This window comes from Passer domesticus, chromosome 24, assembly GCF_036417665.1.
Source record: "Passer domesticus isolate bPasDom1 chromosome 24, bPasDom1.hap1, whole genome shotgun sequence".
Lineage (NCBI taxonomy): Eukaryota > Metazoa > Chordata > Aves > Passeriformes > Passeridae > Passer > Passer domesticus.
The window spans coordinates 677846-701810 of NC_087497.1; the positions used below are offsets into that span (position 1 = coordinate 677846).

Consider the following 23965-nt stretch of genomic DNA (forward strand, 5'->3'; position numbering starts at 1 on the left):
GAGTAATTATTTTTTCAAGATGTGCTTGCAAACAGAATTTATCTTCAGCCACTGGTGGCTTCAGGATGTGGCTCTCTCTGTACAAAGTTAACCTGAGTTGGCCTTTTTTCTGCAATAAATGCTTTGTCTTGTTTCCCCAGATCATCTAGAGAGGCTGTTTATCCTTCTTCAGAACTTGGTTTATAAATTATTTGGTCATCCTTAGGTTTCAGGACTGAAATGGTTGTTAAACACCAAATGTTTTGTAAAAAATGCAACCTTAGTGGTTATGTGGTGACTGGAAAGTAAAAATCTTAGTGGGGCAATATTACAAAGCAGAGAATATGCAGGTATGGATTCATTGCTGAGGTTAAAATTAATCCTCAGACTAAGACAGGTTTTAGTCACAGAATGGCAGGATGGTTTGGGATGGAAGGAACCTAAGAGTTCAGCCAGTTCTAGCCCTCTGCTCTGGGCAGGAGCACCTTCCACTATCCCAGACTGCTCTAAGCCCTGTCCAACCTTGGACACTTCCAGGGATCCAGGGGCAGCCACGGCTTCTCTGAGTACCCTGTGCCAGGGTCTCACCACCCTGCCAGGGAACAATTCCTTCCCAATATCCCATCAATCCCTGCCCTCTGGCAGTGGGAAGCCATTCCTTGTGTCCTGTCCCTCCATCCCTTGTCCCCAGTCCCTCTGCAGCTCTTCTGGAGCCTCTTTAGGCCCTGAAAGGGCTCTAAGGTCTCCTATAGCCTTCTCTTCTCCAGGCTGAACACCCCCATCCCTCCCAGCCTTTCTTCATGTGTTTGAAATTTTGGAGCCTGTCAGCTTGGCTTTGCCATCACTGTGGTTGTCATCAGCAGCCTGTGCTCTGCTGTTGCAGTGAAGTGACTGTGGGATGTTGTTATGGATGCAGGAATCTCGTGATTGTATAATTTGGGATTCCTAAGAAATGCTGTGGCTGCTCAGCACCCCCCAGCTGCAGCACCAGAGAGATCATTCAGACAGTGGTGGTGAGCATTGCCCTGGCTTTCAGCGGGTAGGTGAATGGAGGAGTTTTGCTCTAACTGGGAAATGGAAAGGAAAAGTGATCTCCGGGGCTGGGATCAGTCGGCCATGTGTGCACAGGATGTGATCTGCTGCGAGATCTCTTCCAGACTGTGGAAAATGGTCCCACCTTGTGGTGATTCCAGATATTGTCCCGCAAGGATGCTGCCCAGTGGGGACATGGACAGCGCGGCCAGGATGGGCTGGCCAGGATGACTTAGTTTGGGATTTTTGGCAGACCTTGAGAGTGGTTGAGTCAGGCAGGATGAAATCCAAGAACCAGCTCTAAAAGTGATTCCTGTTTCAGCAAATGTCTGGATCTTCTTTGCTTTTGCAGAGCATAAAGTGAGGGATATGCAAGGTGTTGTCAGGAAGGAGGTAGGGTGACAATTACCTTTTGAATAAGATTGTGCTCTTGGCTTTGTTGATCTCCATGGATGCAGGCAGGTGGAATTTGGGATTGGTGTCTGTGTTGGTTTCCTGTCATGGTTCAGGCATAGATGGTATGACCAGCCCTGTGGGCAGCAGCATGCTCAGATTTGGGTACATACCAGTGCCCCCAGTCTGAGGGGTGTCACAGGCCCTCCCTGAAGGATCTGCACTTTTCCAGCCTTAAAGCATAGGGACTTGGAGCTTTCAGAGACCTGCCCAGCTCTTGTGCACCTAGGCACAGGTTGACTTGTGTCTTGTGCACGCTGGAGCTGCTGTCCTCAGATGGTCATCTGTCTGGCTCTGGTGATGTGGAGCCTTTGCTTCTGTCCCCACTGCTCAGGACTGATGTCCTGTTCTTGTGTCCCACAGACAGATGGTGGCAATGGGGATTTAGACCCTGGCATCCTGCTGACTGCCCAGACCATCACTTCAGAAACCACCAGCAGCACCACCACCACCCAGATCACCAAGGTAACACCAGGGAGCACCACAAAACACCAATTCAACCAACAGCCTGATGGAGAGATGAGCAGGGATGAATGAGAGGAAAAAAAAGTTTTTGAAAGGTCCTTTCAAATACATTAGTACCTGGAGCAAAGTAGGAAGGTTTCCATTTTGCCTGTGTTAAATCTGTGGATTGTGCATTAATTGCAGCACAGTCTGGACATGGATCTGACTGTCCTGTGGGACAGCAGGAAGAGCTGTACTGTGAGGAGAAGCTCTTCCTTGGCTCACTATAAAAAAATAACTCTTTGACAGTTTTTCCTTGAGCAGCAGCAGTTTCCCCTGTGACTCTAACGCCAGGTACTATTTGGGGACACTATTTTTGGATACCATCTTTAGACAGGCAGCCCCTGTGAGTGAGCTCAAACGCCTCTGCGCTTCCACACTAACAGCAGCTTTTCCTTCTGTTCTAGACTGTGAAAGGTGGCATTTCGGAGACACGGATTGAGAAGAGGATTGTCATCACAGGAGATGCAGATGTAGACCATGACCAGGTAGGAGTATGGCTATGATCCAAAAGAATTTCCCAGAGCTGGCAAAAATCAGTCAGGCTGCCCGTGTCACCAAAAAATGAATCAGGGAAATTTTACTGGGGTGGAGATAAAAGTTCATATTTTTATGAATTGTGGCTGCTCCATCTCTGTAAATGTTCAAGGCCAGCTTGGACAGTGCTTAAAGCAACCTGGTCCAGTGGAAGGTGTCCCTGCCCATGGCAGGGGATGGAATGGGATGAGGGTTTAGATTCATTTCCAGCCAAGTCATTCTATGATTCTATATCAGTAATAAATTCCTTTTTGACATTAAGCTGCTGAGCCAGGAAAGCTGAATTCTATTCTGAACCTGATGAGCAGCAAAGTTTTGATTCCAGAATTGTTTCAGACAGTTGTAGGCTTTAAAAAAAATCCATAAAAATGTGAAATAAAAGTTTTCCTTGACATCTGGCTGATTTGCATTCCTTTTCCCTTAACTTTGAAGCACTATTGCTATTCTGTAGTGCCAGAAGTCATTTCAGAGCACTCAGCACCTGTGTTACATCTCTTTGGCTTTATATGAAACCTTTCTGATGACTCAGCCTCATTGGCCTCTTGCATGTGTTGGAAGTGATGATTTTGTCATCAGAGAATTATACTTGAATTTAAATTTAGTTGCAAGTATCATGGGGGTGGAAAATATTCTTATGACAAGATCTAGTTTATTAACTCCAATAGAAAATGTCTGGGATGTGCCTATCACACTTGCTAGAAGAATAATCAGGTTATGCTTAATTGCTCTCATCCATCTTCTGCCATGGGGCAGTGTAGAGATGGGGGTGTTCTTCAAATAGTGCTTTTCCTTTCGGAGATAATGTAATAGTACTAAAAGTCACCAAAGTGTGTGGCTGAAGGCCTGGGAGCAGTGTTGGGCACAATTTAAGACCTAAAACAATTAGAGAGATTCCAAAGAAAGCTCTGGAGATGGTGAAGGATCAGGAGGGGCTGTAGAGGGGGTGTCTGAGGGTGCTCAGTGTGTTCAGCTGCAGCAGAGGACACTGAGGGCAAAGCTCAGTGGGAGCTGCACCTCCTCCCAAGGGGAGCTCCGACCTCTGCTCCCTATGATGCAGGAGGTTTAGGCTGGACATCAGTACAAGGTTCCTCCCCCAGAGGGTGCTGGGCACTGCCCAGGCTCCCCAGGGAATGGGCACGGCCCTGAGGCTGCCAGAGCTGCAGGAGCCTTTGGACAGCGCTGCAGGGATGTCCAGGGTGGGGTTGGTGGTGGGTGTGGGCAGGGCCTGGACTGGATGATCCCTGTGGGTCCCTCCCAGCCTGTGATTGTGATTTTCCTATAATTCTATCAAGTGCATCTATTTTTCTTTTTTGCACCCTGGAGTCAGAAGAAGGTTCTTGTGCCCTTTGGGATGGTGGGTGCCGTGTTCTGACACTCTGACATGCTCTATCTAACCTGTGTTCTCCCATGCTGTCCCTCAGGTCCTGGCACAGGCAATCAAGGCTGCCAAGGAGCAGCACCCAGACATGTCGGTGACCAAAGTGGTTGTGCACCAGGAGACAGAGATTGCAGAGGAGTAGTTGGGCAGCGTGAGTAGAGAGACCGCCTCGGGTGGGGGCAGGGGGTGATTGATCTTGGTGTACAGGAGATTTGGGTAAAGAGGGTCAGAGTTGAAGTAAAGTGATCATTGTTCTCTGCTGAATCCTGCTCAGGCTGTTCCTGTTAGATCCTTGGGGGCTGATGAGGCAGTCACAGACTAATCCTGTGGAAATGAGCCCAAATGGGTTAAAAGCTACACAGCTCTGCCATGAAGCTACTTTGCCTTCCCAAATATCCATGATGTGCTGGGAGTACATGGGGCAGCTGTAGGTGCCACACAGATCCCTGCCCCCATCAGTGCCCAGTAACCCCCAGGCTGGACCCCCAGCTTGCCTGGAAATTCCATTTTCTGCAATTTTTATAAGTTTGGGAAGGAGCTGCTAAAGGAATACAGGAGCTCTGACTGTGCCTCAGTGCTTTAAAGGCCATGCTGTCCCATGCCACTGATCACAGAATCCTGGAATGGTTTGGGTTGGATGGGACTGTAAAGTTCATCCGGTGCCACCCCTGCCATGGGCAGGGACACCTTCCACTATCCCAGGATGCTCCAAACTCTGTCCAACCTGGCCTTGGACACTTCCAGGGATCCAAGGGCAGCCACAGCTTCTCTGAGCACTCTGTGCCAGGGTCTCACCACCCTCCCAGGGAAAAAATTCCTTCCCAATATCCCATCCCAATATCCCATCTAACCCTGTCCTCTGGTATTGTCCTGTTGCTCCAGACCCTTGTGCAAAGTCATTCTCCTGGAGCCCATTTAGGCACCTCTCACCTGCCACTGGTGGTAACTCACCTGAATTCAGTTCCCATCCACTTCAGGGAGGCAGATTCCTGTTTCTTCCAGCATGCCGCTGTTGGTAGGTACAACTTACTGCCTTCCTCTCTTGCTAGGAAACGTTCCTGCCCGAGACAACGCCAGGAAAAAGAAACCCAGCAAAACTACCAAGAAACTACCTGGAGCACAAAGACCTCGGATTTCAGACTTGACACTCAGAGACATTAATATCATTTATTAAGAGTTGCGCTTTGACATTTTACTTGGGATTTTTCCAGAGTCCACTAGATCCTATTGGATATAGGGTTTTGTTTTGTTGGTGTTTTTTTTAATATCTATTGCAACAGAAATATGCCATATTTCTAACTTCTAAAATATTTCTAGTACTTTTTACAGGTTTTCAGTTTTGCATTCCCTCTCACGCAAAGCCTCTTCAGACACAGAATCCCACCTCACAGGGCTCCAGGGCTCCCTGTTTTAACTTGTATTCCCTCTGCCTCGTCAGGGATAACGGAGCTGTTCCGTGCGTATTCCCAGCGCAGGATCTGTATGCGCCTTCACAAAGCCATGGGTCCTTCTTCCAGGAGAGTCAGTTCAAAGAGTCAGACTTTGTGCAGCATTTCCGATTGCCTCTAGATTATTTTTGTAGCTCTGGGGAGCTGCAGCCCCACTGCGACCCCTGGGCTGCTCCGAGCTCCCTCTGCACTGGGTTGCAGCCCTGATGTGTGATCACAGTAGGGTTTTGTGGTGTAGCCTATGCACACATCTGAATAGTTGACTAGATTTAAGGAATACTGGAAGTTGCTTCAAGTATCTTATACTGTGAATTTTAGAGCTTTAAGAGGACTGTGATAGCATCTCACCCTCTTCCCGTGTGTCTCTGCCGAGTGCTCCCCACCTGTTTGTGTTTTCTAGATGCCATTAAATTAAAAAACCCTTAGAAGTGTGTGTTTAAGGTGTTTGGACTCAGGATGCTGTTAAGGTAGGCTTGTGCAGCATTCACAGGAACTGAGCTTTTCGATGTCATAGTTTTTCACTTGTTTGTGTTCATGATTTTTAAATTAGGGAGGGGTTTTTGGTTTATTTTTGTAAGTCATGGGTTGGGTTTTTTTCCTCCCCTCACAGTGCTATTTAAAGCTGAACATGTTACCCATTTCCCAAAGCGTGTATCTACTATCATTTAATTTAAACTCCTTTAGACAATCCTTCCTAGGCCTGCAAGTTGTATTTGGAGAGGCTTAACAAGGAATTTTAGGAGGTGTCAGGTGTTGCTGGTTGTGATAGAGCCAAACCACATGGGAAGTGTTGACATTCCCTCTTTCACACTGGCCTGCAGGCCTGGATTTGGCTTCATGACCCCCTTGCTGGAATGAAATACCAGGGTGATTGTCTGAATCTTGAGGCTGAGCTGACAGACCTCCAGGGCCATCTCCAGCACAGAGGGGGTGATGCAAAAACATTATTTCAGGGGCTGGATGTGCTCCCACTGCTGCTCTCTAAGCTTCATGGGAATGTTCTTGCCTGGTTTGTCCTTCCACCATTGAAATTCAAGAAGCAAAAAACCAACCAAGCTCTGTAAAGGGTCTGCCCAGACACTTGTGAACACTTTTTTTTTTTCATGTACAAATATACATATATATATATATATATTGTGGCACAGTGGTAGCTGAGGGCAGGAAGTTCTCTGCTCCTCAGGTGAGGATGGGAAAAAAATGGCAATAAAGAGAAAAGCTCTCCAGTTTTAAATTTGAATCATGTACTTCAGAAGTCACTGGATTTAGCTCAGGCTGCAACCTCCACTGTTCAGCTGCAACCAGCCCTGGAACTACACTGGGGCTGGTGCAGCTTCTCAGCTTCAGGTGCAATTTTAATTAAGCTGTCAGTATTGATCAGAGACTCTGCTGGAGCTGCTGGATTTTGCCTCTCTTTGAGCCTTGCTGGCCCTGGGTCCTGGGAAGAAGGCTGGCCATGCCAGCAGCTGCCTCTGGGCTGCTCTGGTGCAGGGCTCCCTCCCAGGACACTCTGCCTCCCTCAGGGCATTGTGCTCTGGGGATTTAGGGAGTCCTGGGCTATAGTGCAGAGATTAAGTCTTCCTATCCACGTCTGAAAAGCCCTTTCCTTCCTTATTCCACCACACAGGCCCTGGAAGAGGCCTGTGTCTCTGCTGTCCTCAGTTTAGTTGGGTAATGCTTGCCTTAAACATCCATCATGCTGAGCACCCTCTGTCACTGTGCTTTTTCTGGGAATTGAGTTCTTTGCTGCTCAGTCCTTCCCTCTCACTTGCAACAGATCCCTGAGGAGTGAAGGGGCACGTGGAGCAAGGGCTGAGAGGATTTCTGGGCTTTACCAGGCAGAGCCAGTGTGATAAATTAAGTTTGTCCATAGCACTTAAAGGCACTTGGCTGTCAGGAGAATTTAGGGGAATGTGGTCAGTGGGTGTTCCCTTGGGGTGTCCCATGCCCTGAGCACGATGAGTGGGACAAAACACCCCAAGCAGGGGATTTCTGGGGTGAGAAACCTGCTGGCAGGAGAGGTGGTTCCTTTCCAAAAGGATATGCTCACTGTTGCTGCAGATGTCCCTTGTTAAAGGGCCTGCAGACTATAACAACTCTATTTGTATTTTTTCCTTGGATTTTGGGTGGCTGTTTCCAGGTTGTCCATTTTCACACTTCCCCCTGCTGAGTTCTTGCTTCTCCTAGAGTAATTTAAACAAGTCATGGCCTCATGTGCCCTTTGCCATCACCTGCTGTCTGACCTCAGGGGTTTCTAGCCCTGCTCCTGCCAACACGGTGCCCAAGCCCAGGAGCCGGACAGGAGCCTGGGAAGAAGACACAAGTTAAAAGCAGAAGAAACTTCTCTCACCCTCAGCCAAGGCCATGGTGGGGCTGCCCACTCCCCTTCCACCTCTGGTGGGATTTAAAATCCTTGGCTCTGAGCGTGCTGTGTCAGCTCTAGGGGACATACCAGCTAAGTAAGGTCTATTTATATGAATGTTCCCAGCTCTTCCCACTCCACAAATTCACCCAGAGACTGTCTTGATTGTATAATATGCATTATATGGAAGCTATTTATATATGAATGAATGTTTTTATAGAAAGGAAGGCAAGGAACTCTTGTTCTTCTCCATTAAACTGGAATGGCAGCTCTGGTTGCCCAATAGCAATCCCTGACCAACAGAGATGTGTTGGCAAAGGACTGACTGATTTCTGGTGTTAATAAACTGTGGTTTGCTGATTTTCCTAATTGTACAATTACCTTAAGAGGTGGTAGTGTCCCAGCCTTAGAGATGAAACTTGTTAAAAAAAAAAAAAAAAAAAAGATTTTGTTGAGAAGATGAAGGAGCTTTGTAAAAAATTTTTTAAGGCAATTGTGAATTGTCTAGATTAGGTATTTACAGCTCTTTATAAAAACAGGAACTTTTAAAGTTGGCAAAACTTTCTAGGTCAACTAGTGATGGGAGCTGTTATTTTGGATTTTCATAGTGAATCAAAGGGAAAGTTGCCATAGTGTTTAGGCAGACCTAAGTGTTCAGTATTGCTTCTTGTATTGCATTTTTCAATAAATCTTCAAACAAAACTCTCTCCCTGGCACTGAATTATCTTCCTTCCTCCAGGTTTCTCTCCTTAGCCTGGCTTTGTGGTGACTTGGTTTTACAGCCTAAACCAAAGCCCCCAAATGTAGCTACAATGGTGCCAAAACTCTCCCAGCCCTGGGCCAGCATTTCCCTGGGTTCTTGGTGCCTTTGGACCCTTTAAACAGTTCCCATTGTGGTCACATGTGGGACCAAAGCCCCCAGAATGGCCAGAAGCAATTCCCAGAGTTCAAGTTTGCCCCAAAGAAGCATCACTTGATATAAAACCTTCCTTTGAGCTATGGAATTTGTGGTGAGCCCATGAGAGGTGTGTGCTCAGCAGCTGCTGCCCAACCCTAAGTGTGACTTGAGTGGGGGGAAATGTCAAATCCATCAATATTTTGGTCCCAACTTAATTTTTTTTCTGGCTACAACAGCTTTAGGAGGGACAAAAATAAGGCACAAAAAGCTGACAGGGCATCTTGGCTGCAGGCCTGACAGAGAACAAGAGCCAGAGGCCCAGTTAGGGCAGCTGGAGACTGGAAGTTGGCTGGGAGGAGCTTCCCTGGGGGCAGGGGCAGCCCAGGGGCTGGCTGTGGCACCTCCCTGTGCCTTGCTTTCCCTAACATGCAGAAAGAGAAGGGTGGCACATGGCATGTCCTGCTAAAAGCTCTGAATTCCCATTGCTCCACACACAGCCTGACCCTGGACAGTTTGCTTTCAATCAAAAAAGTACTAAATCTCAGACTCCTGTAAAGCCAGAATTACCCAGGAGCCTCAGAACCTGACCCTGGAGAGTTGGGAACCTGCCACCACTGGAGCTGCTTTCCCATAAGTGTCACAGCAACATGACTCACTCACAGCTCTGTGGCAGAGCCAGGTCCTGTTATCTCCCAGGCTCCTGCCCTCCCCATCCTGGCAGGGTCATGCTGAAAACAGCCCTGTTCTGGGGACTTGAGGTTGGGGAGGTCTCAGCACCTTCAGACAATGCACTGGTGTGAGGGGTCATGGCTGGGTACGAACCACAGCCCCAAAAGCCTCATGTCTGTAGACAACCAACCAAGAAATGGCTTCATCCCTTTGCTTAGCTTCACTTTGGGATGTCAGTCCCCTGCTCAATGGCATCATCTGCTCCCACTTGTGGCTGTATTGAGCATCACGTGGGGAGCAGCTCCAAGCTCTGTCAAGCTCCTGTGGGTTCCAGTCTGTCCCACAGCTACCAGCTCCAACAATATGGGATTGTGCTGGACTGCACCAGTGTGTCCTGGCAGAAACACCATCATCAGCCTTGGGACTTCCACAGGGAGGGGACATGGGGCTGATGGTTCCCAAGGGACTTCTGGCACATCGCTGTCCTGGACACTGCAGGGACATCAGTGCCATCCATCCATGGTGCTTTGCTGGGCAGGACTGTTGCCATTGCTAGTGAAGGGACACCCCAGCACAGGTGACACTGGAACCCCATCCAGAATGCCCAGGGGAAAAGTGTCTTCAGCTTATTTCCCCAGTGTTTGTTTGCAGGGACAGCAAACACCCACCTCGATGCTCAGCAGTCTGGGGCCATCCCAGGAGACTGGAAAGGCTTTTCCTTCAAGCTCCTCAAAGCCCCTCTGGGTGAGTGTCCCAAATGCAGGGTGCCTTTAACCACCTCACAGCCAGAGCAGGAGGGCGTGTGCTAATGTTGCCTGTGGCGTTTTGCCTTGCTACAAGCTAGGGAAAATGTTAGGCAAACAAATACCATGGCAATCCAGATGCAAATAAATAAAACCCCAACCCCTTGTCCCAGCTGTGCAGGAGGCAGCAGCTCCCCGCGGGCCGAGCCTGCGCTCCTGGGTGGCCCCACACCCACCCCAGCCCCCAGATCCCACACCAAAGGCAATGACTCTGTCTTGGAGGTCCCATCCTTTGGGAAGAAGCCACAAAAGTCGCTTTCCTTCATCACCCATCCCTGGTCCTTCCTCATGTCTCCATCCTGGAGAAGTAGCTGTCTCATCAGTAGGAGAAAGTTCCCATTAAGTCACCAGCTTATTACATCCCAGAATATTTTTAAGCTGTTCCTCCTGCTTTTGGGGCTCAGCAGCCAGTTGTGTTCCTGGAGGATCAGGGCTGCTCTCAGGGCTCCTGGGGGAATTGCTGTGGGAGCCAGGCAGCAGTAGGGTGACTCCATCCCTTCCAGCTGGGAGAGCCCAGGGTCTGAGACAAACGGGATTGAAAGGGAGGAATTATGTTGGCAATGTGCCAGGCTGGACATGCTGAGCTCAGCTCTGAACTCCATCACTGGAGAAAATGAGGCACAAAAGAACAGCCAAAACCAGGTGGGGAATTACTTCAGGTCCTGCAGCAGCTGGGTCAATGGCCTTGGATTCATCCCTGCTCTGTCCCCAACCACCCAAGGAAGCACCAGTGCAGATGCCTGCAGATTCATGGGCATCTTTTGCTTTTTGCCCCAGAGATTTGGGCTCCAGCAGTGCTCAGCTGTCAGGACACATCACACAGATGCTGACAACACTGAGGGAACTCTGGGTTTTGACCCAGGACCAGCCCCAGGGCAATCCATTCCACATTGCTCAGCCCATTGCTACGGTAGGATTAATGTGCAGAGCCTTGGATGCCAGAGAACCTACACAGGACGCCCCCAAACCCACAGAAAAAAAAAAAAAAATTAAGCAATTATTTCCAACCCCACCCCAGCTCCAGCCCCGTTCCAGCTCCCCTGTGTACCGGGAAGCACTAGGATGGGTGCCTTTGGCTCAGCGCTGGCTCATTAATGCAGAGAGGCATTTTGTATCACACTCTCGCCCTTTTTTAAAATCAAACAACAGAAATCAGCCCCCGGCCAAAAGGGCCAGGGTGTTACAGACCCGGGGAACACACCTGCACTCGTCACAGCGCTCCTCTTTAGCCATGGAGGGCAGAAGCCACACTCACCCAGCACAGGTCACGCCGTCCCCTGCGCGTCATCCTCCCGACACCTCGGCAGGAGATTTATGGCTGGGATCACTCACTCCTGGCTGTACTGCAAGTACACACTGCAGGGCCCTCGGCTGCTCCCTCCCACAGACCTTAAATCTTAAGGAAGGGCACTCCAGCCAAGCAGATTCATGGCTGTGACCTACCCCACTGCGGGGAGAGGAGGAGGCAGGGGAAGAAGAGAAAGAGCTGCAAACCAGCCAACAGCTAAGAAATATCAGGGAGTGATTTTCCCCAGCTGTGGTTGCTGTGCTCCCTGGGGACAGAGGTGTCCCAGCAGCAAATGTGGAGACCCGCTGGCACTAGTGGGGTGTCCCCAGGCATGAGAGACCCTCTCACAGCCACCAGTGGTGTCTGCACCTCCCGAGGGCACATCTCCCACACACAGCCTGTGGTAGTGGTTCCCTCAATCCATTTTCCCCATTTTATCCATTTTTGGCCCAAACTAAGCTGTCCTGTAGCCATGCACCAGCTGAGAGGTCTCTTGGTGGTGGGGGATAACTACAATTGCCCTTGGTCTCCCCAACCTCCATCCTCTGGTCCAAGGGACCCCCGGGGTCAGTCATCGTCAGCCTGGACATATTGGTGTTGGGAACAATCCCCCAATTTTCTTTGCTGGTGTTTATGACAAAATACCCCTTCTGTTGGTAGGAATGTCCTCCTGCAGGGGCCACCTCCTGGGGTGGGATGCCCTGGGAGGTGATGACAGCTGGGTATTTAGTCCACAGTGTGTCTAGCCTGTTCCTGAGCAGGACAGGAGGCACCACCAAGCACTGTGGCAACTCCAGGGCTTCCAGGATTGTTCCACTTCACAACTCTGCAGCCGAGCAGTCAATGGAGGGATCCATCCAGGGTGTACATTTTTACTTTCTCTTTTGATTTGTTTCTAACCCAGCCTCACCTTGCCCAGTTAATTCCCAGAACACTGTGAGGACAGCATACATGGCATCCATCCACTGAAACCAGCACTGCTAATATCCCACAAATACTCTGGGAACAGTGTGCACAGACAGAGCTGAAGGTGAGGCATGCACAGATGCTGCTCTTCCCTGGAGAAGGCACAGGGCTTCTCACCCTGCCAGATTAATTAATCAAGCTGCTTTGTATTTTGAAATTATCCCTGTGTGACTCAGAAATGGCTCCCCTGGAGGATGCTGCTGAGCTGGGAAGGAGGATGGGGCAGCAGGAGGATGGGGCAAGAAGATGATGCTAGTGCAGGCACATGGTCCAGACAGGCTGCCCTGCAATCCTGCCATTTCCCACAGTTAGATTGAGCCTCAGCCGAAAATGAATGGGAAAAATTAAAACAAACACCCCCAGTAGCTTCTCGTGCAGCTCCTTGTGGCATTTTGGGCTCCAATTTCTTGCTGCCAGTTCCCAAAGCATGGCCCAGAACCCAGCATTAGCTCTGGCTGTGGATGGTTAAGCTGAAGGAAAAAGTTATTTTCGGACAAAAACAACCTTCTGGCACTTCTCCTGCAATGCTGCTCCGGGGCAGACCCTAATGGTGACTTTTTCTTGTTGCTGTTTATTGCATTGAATCAGTGCCTAAATACTGTTGAGATTAAGTAGCCAAATAAATAGCTGAGCTTGGACCAGTATCACTCCCAGAGAATCCTTTGGGATGCAATTGGGCCCAAACCACAGCTGTTGGTCCCATCTCTGGTCCCTGCATGGGGGAAGCTGTACCCAAGCTCTCTGGGAGGGCTGGCATTGGAAACAGAGACAACTTTTCCCTGTAAAGTAGAACCCCCCACCATCAAAGCACTGTGGGGTTTGCTTTTTTGGGAGAAGAGGGGGCTGGGGTAGAAAAGGCAATTTCCAAATGATTTCACTGGGATGTTTTGATCTGGAGAAGGACGTTGTTTCCAAAGTTTGCAAGGTCTGACACTTTGTGCTCACTTCAGACCAGAGAGGGAGAAGCAGAGACAGAAATAAAACATTCCCCCCCAAACATTTCATACAGATAAAACAGATTTCAGCCATCCCAACAGGCCCTGGTTTTGGGAAGGTAAAAGGCAAAGATCCCATCTAGGCTGCCACAGCCATTTTGAAGCCTCCCAAGCTGCTGGAGAGCAGAGCTGTGCTAGTCTCATCGCTCCAATCCATCCTTCCACATGCACTGGCATCCCGGGGCTCCTCCTGCCCAAGAGAGAGCTGGAGGGAGTAAGAAGGGATGGGATGAACCCCCAGCTCCCTTTTATCCAGGAATCTACCCCAGTGCTGAGGCTGCCTCTCTGGCCTCATTCCATACAGCTCCTGCTCTGCATCCAACAGGCACCAAGTAACAGAACAGCACCAAAAGGACCTGGCAAAACCAGTACTGACACTCCTCTACCTTTCTGTCCCTTCACATCCTTCCTCCCACCACTTGCATCCTCCATCCCATCAAAAACCAGCACAAACAAACTCAGATCCACTGAGAGGCTCTCAGAATTGCTACACCCCAAGTGGGCAGCAGCACCTTGCTTGCTGCTTGCAACTCCTTGGGCACCTCTTACATCCCTTCTCTCCATAAAAATCCCAAACCTTGCACTTATCACCTCATCCTGTGAATGTTGAGCAGCTGGTTACGGAGCATCCCTTCTCCAGTGGAGTCTGGGTGGGGGCACAAGGTCTCACAAACCCTCTGGACAGACTGCCGCAGGCACTGCCCCTCCCAAGCATCCCACAGGCAAGAGCAGGAGGCAAGCCATGACCACATGACATCCAGATAATATTTAATAGCCCCGTTGGGCCTACGTGCTCTGGCCAAGCAAATTTTCTGGTGGGCTGAGGCTGGACAAGGGGACACCATCCCCCAAAGCATCTCCTCACCCCAACCCTGCTGAGATAAAAGTATTGTGGGGGCTGGTGGGGTTTCACGTGCCCCCATGTCCCTATCCCACAATTTGTGGGGTCTCAAAGTGAGGACTCCTCTGGAAAAGCCACCAGGAGAAGGTCTTGTAAGGCCAAGGGCATCTACCCAGAAGGACATCCCACCTAGGTGAGCCCTCGCCCAGGAGCGGAGGGTCAGGACCTTCCTCTTGGCATTGGCTTAAAAATGCCACCCCCAAACCCCTCCTGGGTGTGGGGTTTTGGGGTTGATGGGTGCTGGGGGCCAAGATGAAGGACTGGGATGTTACAGTCCCCAAAGGTGCTGGGGACATCAGACCTGCGTGCCCTGCTCCATCCCCACCACCCAGGAGCTGGGTATGGGCTCGCCCTGGCTTGGGGGCTCGCTGGGCTCCAGCAGCTGGTCCAAGGACTCGCCAGTGCTTTCCAGTTTGGCGTAGCCCACAAGGCTGACGTGGTCCAGCCGGGGCCAGCTCCGGTTCTTACGGTCCTTGATGGGGGCCAGCAGCAACACCCCCGGCCGGCCAAGGTCCAGGGATTTGGAGTGTCCTGGGCTGTGGAGGTGCACATCGGGGCTGAGCTCCACCAGCGGCTCCGCGCTGGGACAGCTGTCATCCACGTTGATGACAACGTGGCCACCATCACCATCCTGGCCACAGGGTGCGGTGCTGTCACCAACGGAAAGCGAAGCCCGGGAGAGCTGTGATGTTTTGGGGGGATGCTCAGCAGGGCCTCTCTCTGCCCTCCCGCCAGCCTCCCGTGCTGCCCCGTCCAGCAAGCAGTTGTTGAGCTTGATGATGGGCAGTGTCAAGGCCCCCACGGCCGAGGACAGGAGGGACTCGGCTCCAGTGCGGCACGGGAGGCTCAGGTTGACCTCGGTGGAGCGGAGGCTGTGGAGAGAGGTCGCAGGGGAAGCTGATGGGTGCTGCAGGAACTCGGCCATGGCCTGGAGCCGGTTGGGGCCATAGCAGTCGGACCACTTGCTGCCAGGGCTGGGGCAGGGCTGACAGGACAGGTCCACCTGGTAACAGCCCTCCACGCACTCCGCATTGGCCTTGGGGAAGGGCTGGCTGTCCCTGTGCTGGCAGTGCCCGTACTCAGGGCTGGTCTCCTTGGGCAGCCCCACTGTCAGGCTGTAGAGCCCCTTCTGCATCAGCTGCCGGGTCTCCATGTCCCTGTTCTCGTACAGCATCGTGTTGGCGCAGATGAAGATGAAGAGCCCAATGCCCATGATGACGGGGCCGATCAGCTTCAGCTTCTCACTGTGGGGCAGGTGGCGCCCAGCTGCCACATCCCTTTTCATGTCCCCCACCACACTAGTGTTCCCCGTGCTGGCCCCAGTGCCCCCATGTCCCCGGTGAGGCCAGTAGCCCACCACAGCAATGGTCATGCCCACCAGGACAACGGAGACGCCCACCATGACGAAGGCCCCCGCGGGTGAGCGCATGCGGAGCTGCCCTTTCAGCGCGGGCTCCGTCGGGGGCTTGCGCCGCAGGCGGCGACCCCGGCGCCGCGACGGCACGGGGGGCACTGGCACCCTGGGCCCTCCATGCTCCGTTTCCCGCATAGGCCCCTTGGATTCGGTGCTCTCTGCAGTCATCGTCTCTGGCTCAGCCACAATTCCTGCACAATGGGAGGAGAAAAAGGTGAGCAGGCATCACTGGGGTCCCTGTGCCCGGGATGCTGGAGCATGGGCACCACAGGGACACTGGGAGCATGGGGCTGCCAGGAGCACAAGGACACTGAGCCCACAGGTTACAACAGGCAGGGACGAGCAGCTTTGCTCTGCCCGATTGCTCCCCTCTTTCTCAAGTCACTTCTCTCTCCCCACTCAGGAGTGGAGGGCTGAGGCACCTCTTGCAACCACATTCCCAAAGCCCCCAAACTCATCCCTCTAAACCCCTGAGCTGCTCAGGAAGCGAGGACAGCTGGTACCCTGCTGTGCCACACCCAGCACAGAGCCATCGCTTGCATCACAGCCTAAGGGACCTGTCCTGGGTCACCCCAGTCCTGCGACACCTGCAGAAGGTGCCACTGCCAGTCTGCCACTACAGCAGTGACAGAAGGAGCTATTTATTTGTCTGCTGGGGAAACTGAGGCACCTGGAACTCAAATCAAAGGTCTGACAAGCCACAGCACCCAGAGCCCTGTGAGTGATGATCCAAGCAGGATCTAAAAACCTAAACCAATATCAAGCCATTCATCAGACAGCAGGACCCACCAATCCATAGAGAATTTAAGCTAAAAGATGTGTTTTTCCCAATTTTTGCTGTCTCCTATTTCCTCTGACCTGCTCAGTGCATCCCCAGGATCCTACCCTCACACACACCAACATAAAACTCCACATCTAGGGATTTACATGGCATGGTGTGTCATTTTATCCAGAACTTTATTTCCTAGATGAGCAAAAAGGTGTGGAAGCTGCTGCCCAACACAGTAGGTGACCAATCTGGTAGGAAGCATCAGCTGGGCTGGCACCATTGTGCCTGGGATAAGTGGAACCCTGGGAAGCTAAAACAGGCCTTGAACAAGTCCCAGACCAAGAACATCTTTAAAAAAATAAAAATAAGCTCATGCTGACAGGAATCTGTGTCCTCGCAGCATGGTGCTGCATGCCCAGCCATGGCTGGCAGTGGGGCTGGGGCAGGACGGGGTGTCCGTGCACTCTCCTGTGTCTCCCAGCACTGCCAGCATGGAAATGCTGTCCAGGCCATTCCCAGAAGAACATCCTGAAAGGGCATGTGAGCAGGGAGAGCTGCAGGGTGGCCCCCAGCCAAGGGATGCTGTGGGAGGGGGGCTTAGCACCCCACTGCATCTTAAACTGTCAAGAAAAGCATTTGGACAACACAATCATGGATATTCAGCAAATCAAATCCAGAAACTAAACCCAAGGAGTGCCCTGCAGGAGGAGAGGGATGACCACTCCAATTTCATTCCCCAAGATGAATGAAGTATTGAGAGCCAGTGACCAGCATCCCAACAGCAGAAAAATACTATTTTTTTTCCCAGTTAATCATCTTAAGGTGTTATTAGCATCAGAGGGAAGGAATTAAAGATATGAGATCCAGGATGACAGCTTGTTCCTGGCACAAGGCTGTCAAGCTGTGACAACTCAAGTAAGGGAGATTTAAAGGGAAAAAAAAATGAAGTCCCAAACAAACCAGACCAAACTCAGGCCACTGTTGAGTGGGGTATTAAGGCTTTCTGAAAAATAAGTTGATAATCCCACATGGCAAAGGGAGAAACACAACAAACGCAAGGTAATGGTCATCCTGAAAAATAAGGCTTTAAATATTTTGGTATTAAAGGGAAACTACTGGACACTTGAACACATCCCAAAGACTGTGGGCTTTTTGCCTCCAAATGCTCTGATTAAGTTTATGTCTCAATTTTCTCTAATTGCCATTTTAGCTTCAAACTCTTAATTTTTATAGCAAACCCTTTAAATGCCTTGCTGACTACTTAGGGATTAAGAACAGAATGACCCTCTACATTGCAAGAGAAAGCTCTTGGACACTCACTGGGGGGAACACGACCCCCACAGCTCACAACCCCAAACTCATACTGAACACACACCAGGCACCTCCTGTTTTATTCTGGAGCCTCAGCTGTGCCTCTTTAACTCCAGTTCCTCTAACCTCTCTAATCCCGCCTGTGGAATCAAAACCAATGTCCACAGGGACCAGGAGCATCCCCAGTATCCCACCTGTGGGGACAAAGAGCATCCCATGGGGACAAGCTTCACTGGGGTTCTGCCTGTGAGGACCATGAGCATCTCCCAGATTCTGCCTGTGAGGACCACACATTCCCTGGATCCCATTCAGGACGATGCCTTGGGTGTAGGTGATGTTCACCTGGGCTGTACCAGGCTGCTCTTGCCACACTTTTGCTCTGGATACAGTCTGGATTCATCTCAGGCTGCTTGGGAATGGGTACAGGAGGATGTGTACCACCCACCCCACATCCACAGGGTCCAGACCACACTGGGCTGAAACAATCCCCTTCCCTCCTCTTCTCTTTTTCCCTGGGAACAGGGACAGAGGTGCTGGCAGGAGGGACAGGCAGATGCCACCAATGTGGCTGCAGGCAGGGAATCCCCTCTGTAGCCTCGGCCACTATTCCTGCCTCTCCCTTATGTGCCCACTGCCGTGCTGTGAACTTGGAGCGCTTCCTTGCTCATTGCTGGGGCTGGCTGTTCCCAGAGTTCAAAACCATTATTTTTATTAATAGAATCCCCAAGGTTATATAACCCTTTAGAAAAAATAAATTAAAAAAATACAGAACCCAGCGCTGCCATTCCCCCCTGCAGCCGCTGCCACTCCTGCGAACGGGTGAATCCCACGCTAGAGCAGCACAGGAACGGGGCTCGGGGACAGCCCGGGCCATGCTGGGGACAGGCAGGGCTCGGCATTCCTGGCCACCTCCGTCCAGCCTGGAGGCATTTGTGGCTCACCAGGATCAGCCCTGAGGTTTCCATTCCCGGTGGGAAGGAATGACAGTATGGAATGACAGTATGGAACTGTAAATGTCATTCTGGAGCGGGATGAGCACTGCTCTGCTGCCAGGTTAAGCTCCCAACCCCTGCAATAAGCCTGACATTAAAATAAACCCAAATATTTCTCTAATGCCTCCCATCACAAAGGCACATTGCTGGCTCCACCCTCCCACCTCAATCCTCTCTGGCCGCCTTCGCAGATTGATTCTCCTAAAATTTGACACTAAATACCAATGCATCTGACAGCAGCAGAGCTGGGTGGTGGTAAAGCAGAATTTGGGAAGGATCTCTCCTGCAGGCAGATCCTCACATCCCTGGGTGTCCCTGGGATGCTCTGCCCCTACCATGAACACACTGCCAGCTTGAATTTCCAGCATCAAAGGCTATCAAAAAGCAGAAACGGCCTCTAAATCTCCCTCTGGATGAGGGAAGAGAGGCTGTAACAGTGTCTGGAAGTGCCACTCCAGTTCTGTGCCACAGGAGGTGCCACTCAGCTCAGTGATGGGCTGGAGATGCAGAAATGCCATATGGAAAAGGGCCAAGTGCAGGCAGCTCTGAGGGCCTTCTCCTCGCAGGTTTATCCCTCTTGCCAGTTATCCTTCCAGGAGCTTTTTCTTTTCCTTGGCTCACACCTGCAAAGGGCTTCACTGCAGGATAGCACCGACCACACAGAAGGGAATCCAGCATCTCCCTAGGGACAGTGTTCCCATTGCTGCCATGCCCATGCCAGCGGGGCCAACCACGGGGCATGATCCCATTCTGCACCCAGGATCCCACCCTGGATGCAGGATCCTGTGGGTCCTGTGCAAGGCATCACCCCGGGAGCTGGCACAGGAACAGCCCTGCCTGGCTGTAATGAACACCCAAGAAATGCCCAACAAACAGAAACTACCTCTGTTTCCTTTTTCTTTTCCTAAAGTACTATGACTTTAAAGATGCTCTCCTGATTTTGGGAATAAACTAGTTTTGCAATTCACTGCTGAATCAGCCAGCAAAACCTGCAGTGTGTCTAAAGGCCACAGTGATGGGTGAGACCCCAAACCAGCAAGCACAGCACAGCCCCCTCTGCCTCATCCAAGCCCTGGGGAGCCTATGACATCCAAGCCCATGGTGGCTAAGCTCCCCCAAATCCCTCTCCACAAGGAAAGGGGACCCAGGCAGACAAGACCTTCTGGGTATGGGGCTGTGTCGAGCTGCTGGAGCCCCCCTGGTTCTCCCACCCACAGAGAAGGTATGGAGAATGGGAATGACAGTCTGCACTGAGATGTGTTGCTTAAAAATAACTCCTTTTCAGCCCAACCTCCAACGCCGCCTCCAGCACAGGGCAGGAGGCGACCACAGGAGCAGTACCCAGGCACCAGCTCCTTCCCCATCCCGGCTGCAGGAGACCAAAGCCAGGCCAGCAGGGGAGCAGCTGTGATCCCAGTGCACTGTGCATCCCTCATGCTGGATACTCGGGGTGATCTGAGCCCTCATATCCCCACCTGTGCAGTGCCTCCTCCTTCCCTAGTTCTCTGGGTTCACTTCAAGTTCCCCTCCTTGGCTACACATAAAGGTCTCCAGAGAGAGGGAACAGGAGAAAAATCTGCCAGACATTTCTGGGGGTTTCCCAGCTGGAGCAAACCCTGTCACCACCCCAGCATCCACTAACAGCTCCCAGTCGAGAGCCTCCCCTGGGCTCATTCCCAAGGAATAAAACCTCCCTGTGTGAACCTGACACAAGTGTTCCCAATGTGGTGACAAAATCTGGTGGCTCCAGCTCCAGCTGGGGACACCCCTTTATCAACCATAATTAATTAAGTTCCCTCATAGAAACTTCCACATAAACTCAGTAACACTAATTACCACAGCATGGGAAGGATAATCTCCTTCCCAGCGGGAATCACCTTCTGGTCCTGGACTGGGAGTCTCACTGAGGTTGTGACAGATTTTCACCTTTGCTGAAGCACAGAAGATCCCAGGATTGACAACCCAAAGGTCAGAAGTGCCCATTATTCCCCTCTCTGCAGCAAAGACCTCAGTTTTCCCAGGTGAAAGATGGGATGGAGGAGGGGTTAACACAAAACCACCTCCACCAAGCACCTGTCAGCAGGGGCATCACCCCCACACCTGGCCCGGGTGTGGAGAAGCATCGTGCCTGCTTCCCATCATCAGGTCACGTGTCCCAGACAGTGGTCAGGAGCCACCAGGGCCACTACTGTCCCTTGGAATGTGATCCAGAGAAAGATGGTGCTGGGGTGATTTGGGGACACACAGGTCCCTTCTTCTGCTTTCCACCCTGTGCTTGACCCCAGGGGAGAGGGTCCTGATGGGCAAATGGGACGTGAGGAGTGAGAGCCATCAGTACCACCAGCAGCTCCAGCTCCATTCACCTCGACTTCCCCAAACTTCTCCCTGCTCCTAAAAAACGGGGCCATGCTCTCAACGCCTCTCTAACCCTCAGGCAAAAGAAAGTGTGTGGAAACATCCCACTGATTACTAATTATCAGAGCTTGCCTTATCCAGATTTGCTCTGCTAATTAGACTAATCTCCACAACTGGGAAATGAGCTGCAGTCACCCATGGTGAGGAGCTCACGCAACTTGGATGTTGCTTAACTCTGACATGTCAGACCCCTGCAATGGGAGCGGGATTGCAATTCCCAGCTGCTTCTGACAGCCCATTGTTTAAGGAGACAATGAAAATCCACAAATTTGGTGTTTCTCCCTCAAGCCAGTGCTGAAATCAGGACATCTGCATTGCCCAACTTTTTTGATAGGAACCAGATGCAAATAATTAATAAATCCAAATTGAAAATAATGCAGACATCTAAATTTAAGTGGAGAGAGCTCTTTGCTCACTTGGAGGAGGGGGAGGAGTGAGGGGCTCAGGGGGATTTCCTGGGAGAATTCCTCCCTCTGGAAAGTAGTGTGGGGTGGCAGGGTACCCAGGGATGCAGGCTGCGGCCAAGCACCTCGCAAATCCTCGCAGCCAAGAGAAAAGGAAGGAGAGTAAAAGAAAAATCCATAGGCTGAGATTTCCAGGGAATTAGGACCAAACTCTTGCTGAATTTGGCACGTTCCCTGCTGCTTGTTTGAAAAATCCCTGCCAGCATGGAGGGAGGGGACGGGATGGAAGGACGGAGTCCAAAGACTGCCTCCCTTCTCCCAGGCATGGCCCAAGTTATCCAGGGGGTACAGACACACAGATTCCCATCTCTCGCTCCACAGGCCCACATCTCACGTAGCCTGCAAGCAATGAAGTTCCCAGCTGTATTCCCAGCTGGTATCACTCTTAACTCCCAGCTTTTTGACCCCCATCTCCCCTACTTTTTACCCTGCAAAAGACATATCTTGCTGATTTCATGAGCAAGGATCCAAACCCACCTAGAGGTGAGACAGAGCTGTGGGTCTGGCTGTGGTCGCTGACCCCTCCATGCCATAAAACTCAGCCCCTTGTGCACACAGGCCCTCCTGATCCCAAACTCCGGGATCTACTGGGATAATTTCCACCCACTTCTCTCTCTAGTGTCTACATCAAACCCTGCGTGAGGATGAGCTGCGGGGCTACTCCTCACCCCAATCCTCTGCCAGGAGCCTCGGGAATTGCAAAAAGTGCAGGACGGGGCAGTTCTGCTCAGCTCCCGGGTTTTGGCTGTGTGAAGATGCGTGTGCCTCTGTGTGGGCTTGCACAGGAGTGTGCGTGCACATCTGTGCACAGCTGGTTGTGCATGCGAGTGTGTATGTGCGGTGTGTGTCCCTGTGCGTGTCTGGGTGCCCCTGCGTGTGCTCAGCGTCTGTGGGAGCAGATTTGTATCTGTGGGTACACCGTGTCCGTGGGTGCCTGGTGCCCCTCAGTCCGCACTGCCCGTGGGTGCCCGGTGCCTGTCCACGGGTGCCCGGGGGTGCCCAGTGCCCGGCGCGCATCCCGCCCGGGGTCTGTGTGCCCGCGGTGGATGTGGATGGGCACGGCCGGTGCCGCGTGTCCGTGTCCGTGTCCCCCCCGCCGTCCCCCCGTCCCCGCACTCACCGGCGGCCGCCGAGCCGAGCGCCTCCCGCCGGGGCCGGGGCCGGTGCCCCGGGGGCGGCGGGCGCTGGGGTCCGCCGCCTCGGCCGGGGCCATGGAGCGGCAGGAGGCAGCGGGGTGTCGAGATCCCGGCTCCCCGCTCGCCGCCGCCGGGACGTCTGTGCGCGGGCAGGGGGGGCGGCGGGTTCCGCCCGGCCCCGGGTCCCGCCCCGGCCCGCGGGGGGCGGAGCGCGGCGGCTCGGGCGGGGGCACGGCACGGCACGGCACGGGACGGGACGGGACGGGACGGGACGGGACGGGACGGGACGGGACGGGACCCTGCCGTGCCCCTCCCGGGGCGGGCTCCGGTGCGGCCGGCGGCCGCTTCCCGGGCGTGGGAAAGTTGCGATCGCGGTGCGGGATCGATGGGTTTGGGATTTTCCTGGCTCCGAGCGGGGCCGGCGGCGGCGGGGGATGGAAAGGGCCGGGCTGGGATCCTTCCTCCGCCCCGCTCCCGGGTCCCCTCGCCCAGCGGCGACCCCAGGCCCTCCCGCAGGATGGGCCCTGCCTCGTCTGGGGATGCTCCAGTGGAAGGTGTCCCTGCCCACGCCAGGGGGAGGGATGAAACTGGATGGTCTTTAAGGACCCTTCCCAGCCAGACTATTCCATGATTCTCTGATCCTATGAAATACTCAGAGCTCAGAGACCCTCCTCCACCCCCCAGCAGAGCCCCCCAGCCTGCAGTGCGCCAGAAGATCCCAGTTCCTCAAGCCAGGCCGGCCTGCGCTGGGACTGGGGCTGCAGTGGATCCCCCTTTCAGCGCAGGGAGTTCAGCAGTTGGGATGAAGCATTATCCCACGTCAATCCTGGCAGTTGGAGGCGTTTGCTGCAGCTCCCCCCCCCTACGGTGCTAATGCAGGTTCCAGAGGCACTTTCTCCTCCAGACAGGCACAGTGCGAGGACCCTCTGCAAGGAGCTGCTCAGAGTGCAGGGCTTTGTTTCCCCTCCTCTGAATTTGCCAAAGACACAGCAGATATCTCTGTCAGCCCCAGGGATTATGGCACAGCACCCCCATTCCTGCATCCTCACCCCTCATCCCCACATGCTCATCCTCTCACCCCCATTTCCTCCTCCCCGTGCCCACATCCCCATCCCCACAGGGCAATGAACAGAATCCCACGGCTGTTACTAGGGTCACATCCTGACACACCAAAACTGCCAATCCGAGTCTTCACCAGCACATTTCCACCCCAGCACCACACCCCAACATTCCAGTAAGTGCTGTGGGGACTCA

The 23965-nt window shown here is 52.5% G+C and overlaps 2 protein-coding genes across 31 annotated transcripts in view; one reads left to right on the plus strand and one right to left on the minus strand.

The window, feature by feature from the left end:
- Window positions 1-8392, plus strand: part of EPB41 (erythrocyte membrane protein band 4.1) — a 95500-nt gene extending 87108 nt beyond the window's left edge. For all 30 annotated transcript variants that reach the window (XM_064398384.1, XM_064398365.1, XM_064398363.1 and 27 more), the window contains 4 exons: window positions 1828-1929; window positions 2376-2456; window positions 3927-4034; window positions 4933-8392. In XM_064398384.1, the coding sequence (XP_064254454.1) occupies window positions 1828-1929; window positions 2376-2456; window positions 3927-4025 (282 nt within the window). In that variant the 3' untranslated portion in view covers window positions 4026-4034; window positions 4933-8392. The remainder of the gene's footprint in view (window positions 1-1827; window positions 1930-2375; window positions 2457-3926; window positions 4035-4932) is intronic.
- On the minus strand, window positions 5032-22903 carry TMEM200B (transmembrane protein 200B). Its single transcript, XM_064398397.1, has 2 exons — window positions 22696-22903; window positions 5032-15815 (listed from the first exon to the last, which is right to left on the minus strand). The coding sequence occupies exon 2, from the start codon at window positions 15790-15792 to the stop codon at window positions 14506-14508; it is 1287 nt and encodes a 428-aa protein (XP_064254467.1). The 5' UTR covers window positions 15793-15815; window positions 22696-22903; the 3' UTR covers window positions 5032-14505.
- Between the last annotated feature and the right edge of the window lie 1062 nt (window positions 22904-23965).

What these genes read in the sequence shown, in the direction of transcription:
- TMEM200B (XM_064398397.1), bottom strand. Translation starts at nt 15,792, where the DNA reads ATGACTGCAGAGAGCACCGAATCCAAGGGGCCTATGCGGGAAACGGAG.